At 38.0% G+C, this 9886-nt stretch overlaps 1 protein-coding gene across 2 annotated transcripts; it reads right to left on the bottom strand.

Annotated features, from left to right (window-relative positions):
• Positions 1-354: 354 nt before the first annotated feature.
• Positions 355-9467, bottom strand: DPY30 (dpy-30 histone methyltransferase complex regulatory subunit). Of its 2 annotated transcripts, none has more exons than XM_030311354.1 (5): positions 9365-9467; positions 9049-9120; positions 8916-8963; positions 2905-3047; positions 355-697 (listed from the first exon to the last, which is right to left on the bottom strand). In XM_030311354.1, the coding sequence occupies exons 2-5, from the start codon at positions 9082-9084 to the stop codon at positions 625-627; spliced, it is 300 nt and encodes a 99-aa protein (XP_030167214.1). In that variant the 5' UTR covers positions 9085-9120; positions 9365-9467; the 3' UTR covers positions 355-624. The 2 variants fall into 2 exon arrangements, with proteins under 2 accessions (XP_030167214.1, XP_030167215.1); XM_030311355.1 differs by having other exon boundaries at positions 9226-9424.
• Between the last annotated feature and the right edge of the window lie 419 nt (positions 9468-9886).

Genomic DNA, 9886 nt, shown 5'->3' with positions numbered 1-9886 from the left:
CTGACACACAGAATTGCAACAAACGACAGCTGTTATTGTATTACCATAAAGGTTTAGAGCAATGAAGGATTTGTACACCCTCCACAATGCCTCTATCAGTACTCCAACTTCATTGTGCATTAGAATCACCTGTGATGTTAAAAACTGAAGATGCCCAGATCCCACCCTCCAGGAGGTCCAGGGACAACAAAGAGAAAAACTGGCTGAGATTGTTATGTTAAACTTGACTCTGTTGTATTTTCATGCTGTTGTAAAATTTTGCAGCATTCTAAGACCCAAGAAAGAAGCAATTCATGAAAATAACTGAACCATATAAAGTATTTGTCATAGAGAACAAAAACTACTTTCAAATAATGACGTTTTAACAGTTTATTTTGAAGGTCATTTTAAAAACAAAGTTAAAGACAATCTGAGAAAAAAATTGCACAGAATACACTCATTAAATAAGTATTGTGATTAAATCAAAATAAGGGAAATGTTTTCTTCTGCAATTCCGGAAATAAGTTCTGTTGTCCTGAAGGTTCTTATACTTCCAAAAGGGGGGAAAATCTTGGCAATTAAAGCTGCCTCTTAATCATGTAAATCTACAGTAGAAACAAAATTTTTTCTGTTCTTCCCAATAAGTCAGTTTCGATCTTCAAACTGTGCCTTGTTTTTTAAAAGATATGATGCTAGAAATTCAATGGGATTTGGTGGTCTGGAAGGGAAAAGAAATCCAAAATTTAGAAATTTATATTCTAGGTGTATTAATTTAAATGTATTATTCCATTAACAAAAACACATCTTTTTAAATTTAATTTTCATTTTACACTCAAAGGCCATTCGTAGTAAATATGGTAAATGAAACAGACAAGCAAGTTAGTCAACAATATGGTTTAAAGAGGCTGAGATTTTTGTATGACTTAAATCTGGTTATAAACTCAATTCTAAAACACAAAGTTTCAAAAATGTAATGTTTGACAGTGGGATGACGATTACCCAGGATATTGAAATAAGGAATTAAAGGGGTCACCAGGGAGAACTCTGGGGTGCTGACAGTACTCAGTTTCTTGATCTGACTGCAAGTTTTGTGGGTATGTTTGGACTCTGAAAATTCATCGAAGTGTACACCTATGACATGCACAATTTTCTCCACAAGTATCATCCTTCAATAAGAGTACAAAACCAATATAGGAAAATGGCTGTAGCATCACTGAGACGAGTGGATGAACTCCCAAAAAACGAATCAAAGGGATCAACATTCATTTGGACAAGTAAGTTCTATTATATTTTAAGTCACCTGTATTTTACTTCAAATATTTAAATCAATAATAATTCTAATACTGCTACCCTACAGCACACCTGAGAAGTTAAAACATATTTTTTAGAATTAAGAGGTGGGAGAATGGGGAACTGGAGAAAGGTGGTCAAAAGGCACACACTTCCAGTTACAAGATGAATAAGCACCAGGGGTGTGATATCTGACACGATGACCTCGGCTAACACTGCTGTGTGAGAGACAGCAAAGTTGTTGAGAGTAGAATCTTAGAGTTCTCATCACAAGGAGAATTTCTTTTCATTTGTTTTTTTCCTTTTTATTGCATCTATGTGAGATGAAGGATGTTAACTAAATGCACTGTGGTAATCATATCACAATATATGTAAATCAAACCACCGTGGTATATACCTTAGGCTTATACAGCGATATATGCCAATTATTTCTCAATAAAACTAGGAAAAAATGTTAACAGAAGATGTCATTTCCTATTTATCACTTTTCCATAGATTATGCTTGCTGAAAAAAGAAGATGAAAGATGAAAAATTGGGGGAATCAGGTATTTAAAATCCTACTATGAAAAGGCGTATTTAGAATTCATTTACAGTGATCTCAAAACATTCCTTTACCATTTTAAATAACCTTTTGAACTGCCTAGACATAAGCAACATTTTTCACATAATATTTATGGTTAATTTCATGAACAATTTTGCCAGAATTCCTTCCTTAAAAATGGTTTTTAATAATAGCATGTTACTTAAAAACTTCTTCAAATTTTTCCTTCTAGCATTTAAAGTAATACTTATAATTTCTAATATATTGGATTTCTGTAAAGAACAAGAAAATATAAAAGGTGCCCATATTTTAATTGACAGAATTAGAGCCGAGACATAACTTGCAGTCATAAATAAATCCTCTTTTATACGTATAACTAATATATAAAAACATTTTCCCTATTGGATTTGCTTATACAAAAAGAATTTAGGTAGAATTACTAGGAAAAAACATGTACAGAAAAAACTGTAATGTTGCTAGTAAATATAAATCAAAATACCTTGACAAGAAAAGTTAACAGTCACGCTGTTAAGACTATGATAATGGAAGAAACTTAAGGTTAAGTTTTTGGATGGAAAAATGGTATTATGTGTCAAACACTATAAAAAGAGTCATGTTCCTCAAACTTGCAAATCAACTCTTGGAAATTTATCATAAGAAAGTAATGAAACAAAAGCAAAAGAGGCATGAAAACATATAACACAGGTCGCCTGCTAACCTATAATAACAAAGGAAATTGGACCTAAGAGCTCAACAATAAGAAAATGGCTAACTGCAATATTGTTATAATTTAAATTATAATCACAAAGCCTATGCAGAGATATGGAAAAAGTTTTAGTTTATAATATTAAGTAAAAAGGAGATAAAATTACATGTACACAATTGCAAATCTTTACAAATATGCATATGATCTAAGATCAGTAGAGATAAATGAAAGTGTCTTAATTGATGATATTAGGACTGACTTATATTTTATTAACTCTTTATATTGCAAGAAATAATTAAACATAACTAATGATAACTAATGAGATTTCACTTAGGGAAGCCTTTATTTTGCTTTCTCCAGGAACTCCATTTGCAGACACTATCTTACCTTTCTTTTGCAAGCACAGCCAGTCCCTGTAATAATATAGGCACAACTGTCTGATCCAGGTAGGCACGAGTTGGCAAAGACTGAAGATCCACTTTCTGTTTTGATGACTTTTCTGCATTAATCTTCTCATTGTCTACTATCCTCTAGTGGATTCAAAAAACACACATGTATATTACAAATAACTAGATTGAGTGCTAAACAAAAAATAATGGAAATATGACATGAGTAGAAAAGGCGAATCAATGACCAGAGAGTTGGTATGGTAGGGCAAATCTCTCTGCCAAAATAAAATCAGACCCATCTCTAAATTTCATTTAAGCCTTTCTTCTCTGAAGGCACCATAGTATCTATTCTTTTAATGTCTTATCTCTAGATTCTACTCTTTCTCTCTCTCCTTCTGCCTGTTTAGGAATAAATACAAGTGCTTTTTCTTTCTTTCATAAGAATACTTTCCTACAGTATGCTTCAAAAAATATGGACATGACACTAAGTAGCACTGAATCACAGTGAGAAAGCTAGTCCTGTTTCAATTTTTTCATCACAGGCAGTTATCAAGGATAAGTCTCACTTCCGTAGTAATAGGTGTGTAACACTTTAGCAACACTTGCTAAACTCTTAACAGAGAGAGCAGGCTTCAGGCTCAGAGCTTTCCAATAGCAATAGAATATAGCTAAAACTTACCCCACCATTTCACATTCACTATTTTCTTGTTTATGGTTATCCTCTATCAAATGAGAATGTTTTTCCATTGGTTTCTTTTTTAAAGAAATACATTCATGATTTTTAAAAGTGAACAGAATGAAGAAAAAATACTAAGTAAATGATAGTCAAAAAATGAGGATCATATGGAAAAGATCATTAATATGATATTTAAATGATGTTTAAGTAACGACTTATACTATTACTCCTAGAAACCCCCAAATTTAGGTCTTTCACATAGATTCATCTGACATCTTTACTGAAAAACTTTGCATTCTTTTACAAATCGACCGTTTTAGAAATTTAGAAATAAGTGGCTATCTACAAGACAAACCACTACTAAGAACACTTTCATTTAAATAAACTTTTGGGGCACATGGAGGACTTAGTTACTGGAGCATGCAACTCTTAATCTCAGGGTTGTGGGTTCAAGCCCCACATTGGGGGTATAAATTACTTAAAATCTTTTTAAAAAAATGAACTTTTGGGGCACCTGGGTGGCTCAGTCGGTTGAGCATCTGACTTCGGCTCAGGTCATGATCTCACAGTCTGTGGGTTCAAGCCCCACGTCGGGCTCTGTGCTGACAGCTCAGAGCCTGGAGCCTGCTTGTGATCCTGTGTCTCCCCTCTGCCCCTCCCCCACTCTCACTTTGTCTCACTCTGTCTCTCAAAAATAAATAAATGTAAAAAAAATTTTTAAAAAATGAACTTTTGCTTCAATCATACTCAAACTGGATATAAATGAGTCAATGACAACAAAGAAACATTTTCTAGACTTAGCTTTTTTAGACAATTTTATTTTGTAAAAAGTGGTAAAAAACAAAAAAACTTTAATCATATACCTACAATATATATGTACCATGATTTCCAAAGACACTTCCCACAACTATGTCAGGCAACTACTCTAATCAGGCTCATGATTTTTCCATCTTATTTTGAGACTTAGTAAGATGATAATGTTCTGTACTTAATTAATGTATAAAATATCTATTTACTTGCTCATGGATTAAGAAACTCACTGTTCCTCAGTAAATTTCAACAGATAATGCCCATATACGACAAAAACTAGTCAGTTACATGACATTCCAATACCTTCAATAAGGAGGCAATTAATTGCTTCAATTAAGCAATACCTGATTAACTCCTATATATCTTATAATAAAACCCCTTGACCAAATCCTCTCATCTTTCATTCAAATATTTAATGAATATGCACTAGGGGCGCCTGGGTGGCGCAGTCGGTTAAGTGTCCGACTTCAACTCAGGTCATGATCTCTCAGTCCGTTGAGTTCGAGCCCCGCGTCGGGCTCTGGGCTGATGGCTCAGAGCCTGGAGCCTGTTTCCGATGCTGTGTCTCCCTCTCTCTCTGCCCCTCCCCCGTTCATGCTCTGTCTCTCTCTGTCCCAAAAATAAATAAACGTTGGAAAAAAAAAAAAAAAAGAATATGCACTATGTGTCAACTGCTAATGCTTAATTTTAGTTAAGCCAAAATCCTGAATTAATCTATTTATACACACACACACACACACACACACACACACACACAAATCCACCCCCCTCCAAAAAAAGGTGTAAGATGTTAACGGTGTAGAACAATGATCACAAAAACAGGGGGGGAAAAAAGGTGACTCCTATGATTGTCGTAGGCTACTGCTTCCTGCTAGAAAACATATAGGATGCAATGCAGAAAGAACCAAAGCAGAGCCCAGCAATCTCCCCAAGCTGAGAAGACAGACTTGAAACTTCAGGGAGATCAAGACAACTAGAATTTACAGGACAGTGTACGAAGAGTACATGGAAAGGAGAGAAATGTGCAGAAAGACACTAAAGAGACTGCTTTACAGTCTTCAGGTGAGTACTTATCAGTGCATGGATGTAGGGCAACTACCCAAGACTAAGGGAAAAAAACACCCAGAATAAGCAGGAGACAGAATCCCCGGAGCTCACACAAGACCAGGAATAGTTCATGTTCCTGTGACACAAAACTGGAAAACCACATAATATACGGAGCCTTGGGAGAGATGCAAGAGGAGGATATTAGGCCTCAATTAAAGGTCGGTCTGGTCTCACCTGGAAAAGCTTAAAGCAAACCTCAAAGGGATCAAATTGTTTCTTAGTAACTTAACTGTGTCCTAGACCAAAGCTCAAGAATATTTGAAGGAATACAAAAATAACCAGTACCCAACAAGATAAAATGCATAATGCCCAGCCTCCAGTAAGAAATCACCAGGCAAGCAAAGAAGCAAGAAACTACTACACATAATGAGGAAAACAATTCAGTCCACAGAAAGAGACCCAGAAATGATACAGATGATAGAATAGGCAATGCCATCAACCAGCTATTATAATATATTCCACATCTCCAAGAAGGGAAAGGAAAACGTAAATAAATTAAGCTAACAGTATTTAAAAATATTTGAAGAAATAATGGCCGAAATTTTTCCAAATTTCATGAAAACTCTAAACCCACAGATCCAAGAAACTCAATGAATCCTAAGCACAAGACGCATAAAAATAATTAAAAAAAAAAAAACACACCAAGACATATCATAATCAAATTATTTAAAACCTGTAATAAAATTAAAAACACCAAGAGAAGACACATTAAGTATGGAGAAGAAAAGACAGAAATGATTGCAGATTTTCTGCCAGAAATAATGTTAGCCAAAGACAATGGAACAAATCTATACCCAGCAAAAATATCTCAAGACAAAAAAATAAATTAAAAAAATAAACATAAAGACAAAATAATGCTTTTTTAAAGACACTCAGAAGCTCGAAGACTTCCTTACCAGTAGACCTACACTATAAGAAATGTTAACAGAAGCCCTTAAGGCAGAAGGAAAATGATGCCGGATGGAAATCTCCATCTACACAAAAGAATGAAGAGTCAAGATGGTAAATACGGTAAATAAGTGAGTAAATGTAAAATATTCCTTTTTCTTATTGTTTAAACCTCTTTAAAGACAACTTTTTAAAGAAAATAAAAATAATGAGGGGCACCTGGGGGCACAGTTAGTTAAGGGAGCAGCAACACTTGATTTTGATTCCAGTCATGATCTCATGGTTCAAGAGTTTGAGCCCTGGATCCAGCTCTACACAGTGGGCCTGCTTGGGTTTTTCTCTCATTCTCTCTCTCTCCCCACCCCCCCCGCTTGCACTCTCTCTTTCTTTCAAAAACAAATAAATAAACTTTAAAAAATAAAAATAAATAAAAATAATGGGGGCGCCTGGGTGACTCAGTCAGTTGAGTGACCGACTTTGGCTCAGGTCTTGATCTCATGGTTAGTCGGCCCTGCATCGGGCTCTGTGCTGACAGCTTGGAGCCCAGAGCCTGTCTTTGGATTCTGTGTCTCCCTCTCTCTCTGTCCCTCCCCGACACGCACTCTGTCTCTCTCTGCCTCTCAAAAATAAAGAAAACTAATAAAAAAATTTTTTTAATAAATTAAAAAAAAATAAAAATAATGAGTTATGGTATTTATAAAATATGTAGAAGGTATATAACAATGGCACAAAGGCCAGTTGAAAGACAATGGGAGAACACTGTCGTTAAGGTTCTTACACTGCACACTAAAAGAAATAATACCACTTGAAGGTAAATTGTTAAGCTAGACTTGCATGCTATAAACCATAAAGCAAGCCCCCAAAAAGAAATTAGGAAACAAAATGGAGAAAGACAGAAAGTAGCAGCAGCTGTAGTGGTTTCCAGACTTTCAGATCTCACAAACAACAAATTCAAAATTACACAATTAACAAAGGGACCAACATAGGGAAATGAACTCTATTTTCCAAAGTAAAAACTTACAAATAAATAAATATATTATTTTACTACCACCATTAATTCATAAGAGGATGGGCATTTTTTTTAAACATTTTTTAATGTTTATTTATTTTTGAGAGAGAGAAGGGAGGGGTGGGGAGACAGAGAATCCGAAGCAGGCTCCTGGCTCTGAGCTGTCAGCACAGAGCCCGACGTGGGGCTCAAACTCAGGAATTGCGTGATGGTGACCTGAGCCACCCAGGTGCCCCAAGAGAATGGGCATTTTTAAATTATAAAAGCAGGAAGACCAATCACCAAACAATGTATCATTATCAAATACTCCCTCCGCTCATTTTTTCCTCACTTTTCCATGGAAATTGGTCTGAGGACTTGAGAGAAACACTTTGGGAAACACTGCTGTACCGTATCACGGCTCTGCCTTCGTACACAAGCACCATCACAGAAAGATTGTGCTGATGCCTTAAAAGAAGTTTCTTAAAGGAATAGAACACAAACTGGTGTAATTACTTTACACAAAGTTTTCTTTTGTGTAAATAGTAGCTGCTACTATTATTACTTCACTTGGAAATACTCCTGCACTCATTTATCCAAACTTAATCACTGGCAAGGTCTTTCCCTATTTTTTTTTTCTCCCCCAATATAATACACATCTCCTGAAAGCCTCTATTTTCCTAACCAATCCCACCCAGCCTTGGCTAATTCATTTGCTCTAGCATTTACTCATTCATTTACAAAATAACTTCTACTTCTTTTAATTTTTGTTGTTGTTTATTTATTCTTGAGTGAGACAGTGCATGAGCGAGGGAGAGGCAGAGAGAGAGGGAAACACACAATTTGAAGCAGGCTCCAGACTCAGAGCTGTCAGCACAGAGCCCCCACATGGGACTCGAACCGAGAGCGGTGGGATCATGACCTGAGCTAAAGTCGGATGCTTAACCCACTGAGCCACCCAGGCACCCGTAACTTCCACTTTTAAACAACCTCCTAGCACTTATATGCAAAAGCTCTGGGAAAGTATATCCACTTGTGTATGTTTTTTGTGTGTACTCTTTGAATTCAGACTTCAATGTGTAAGACAAAAACAATGTCTATTATGTGTGTTACAGCTTCCAAAGGCATCTACTACTGAACGCAAAAAGAACACAACACTTATTCATTCCACCAGCACACTATTCTGCTACAAAGACAATGGGTGTAATTTTAATGCGCAATTTTTCCAAAGAATATCCCAACAGATTCATCAATAGCCACCAAGCAAAAACGATTCTAACAGTCTCCATTGGTGACGCAGGTTTGTTTCTTTATATCACTTTCAGAAGTTCAAACTCTTGACTCAAAAGTAATTTGGACTTCTGTATACCACGAAGCATCAGTACCACTAATAAAACAAGCTACCCATAACTTGATACTGTTTGGTTCATGCTGAGATAAAAGTTTTCCCTTGTGCAAAGCAACCTGGTAAAAATGGATCCTAAGTTTTCTCCAGCACATAAGAGACGCTCAGAAACGGCAAAAGAACTGGGCGAATTACCTCGACATTGTCTGTAAGACCGTACTCAGAGTGAGGGTTTTCTGCAACCTAGAAAACAAAACACAGGTCACTGAGACACGAGCCGCCCCTTCTCGCTGCACACCGCCACCCTGAAGCCAGGGCCTCCTGGTACCTGCGTCTGTCCCTCCAGCATCTGCTCTGGCTCCATGGCGGACCCTGCAAGTCACAATCCCCGGAAACCAGTCTTGGAAAACAAGAAGAACGGCGAGTTACCCGGGAGATTTCAACACGAAGATGCCAGAATGGAGTCCAGCCCAGCCCAGCCCCCGACCCCGCCCCTCACCCCCACCTGGGCGCGGGAGCACCCGGAGCAGTAGAGGAGCAAGGTGGGACAGTCCAAGACAGGGCGCCCGCATCAGGTCCGGAAGCTCCGCGGTAGTCCCAAGAACCTAGAAGAAGTGGGAAAAGGGGGAAAGGGAGCTGATTACCCGCGCCCAAGCCGCTCGTTCTTATGAGCCCTGCACCGCGCCACCAACTCCCAGCACAAACCGCTTCAGCCGTAAGTGACGGATGTCGCACGACTGCCGCGCCTGCGCAGAACTCCCCAGCCGACCTGGGGTGGGGTGGTAACTTGGTCCTGTCCTGAGTTTACGTTGCACTGTGCGGTCTGCAGTGTCCTGGTCAAAATGTGGCCCAGGAGGTCGCGAGAGACTCGTCCTTCAACTTGCCCACTCAAGGCAAGAGCCAGCCCAGCTGCAGACCCAGTGACCACCGCAACTGGCAGGAGTTCAGCCCCGCCATGCCGAGGTGCTGCCTGAAAGCTTCTGCCGAAGCCCTTCCGCGCGGAAGCAAAATCACCCACCCGCTGGGTGGTTTTTATTAAAAAAATCAGACCTAAGCTAAGCAGTCTACGAAAGAATGTCGGTGTTTTACTCTAAACAGATGGGGGAAGAAGCAGTGTTTAGGGGTTTCATGATAAGCTCTGGTCAAGTCCTTAAATCTGTGAATAT

The sequence above is a fragment of the Lynx canadensis genome, chromosome A3 (assembly GCF_007474595.2).
Source record: "Lynx canadensis isolate LIC74 chromosome A3, mLynCan4.pri.v2, whole genome shotgun sequence".
Classification (NCBI taxonomy): Eukaryota; Metazoa; Chordata; class Mammalia; order Carnivora; family Felidae; genus Lynx; species Lynx canadensis.
The sequence above is the reverse complement of the archived record's forward strand: the minus strand, read 5'-3'. Positions and strand labels throughout refer to the sequence as shown.

What these genes read in the sequence shown, in the direction of transcription:
- DPY30 (XM_030311354.1), bottom strand. Translation starts at nt 9,084, where the DNA reads ATGGAGCCAGAGCAGATGCTGGAGGGACAGACGCAG. An exon ending in TGCTGGAGGGACAGACGCAG is followed by an intron (nt 8,964 to 9,048) that starts GTACCAGGAGGC and finishes TTTGTTTTCTAG; the next exon opens with GTTGCAGAAAACCCTCACTC. An exon ending in GTCTTACAGACAATGTCGAG is followed by an intron (nt 3,048 to 8,915) that starts GTAATTCGCCCA and finishes TGAATCCACTAG; the next exon opens with AGGATAGTAGACAATGAGAA.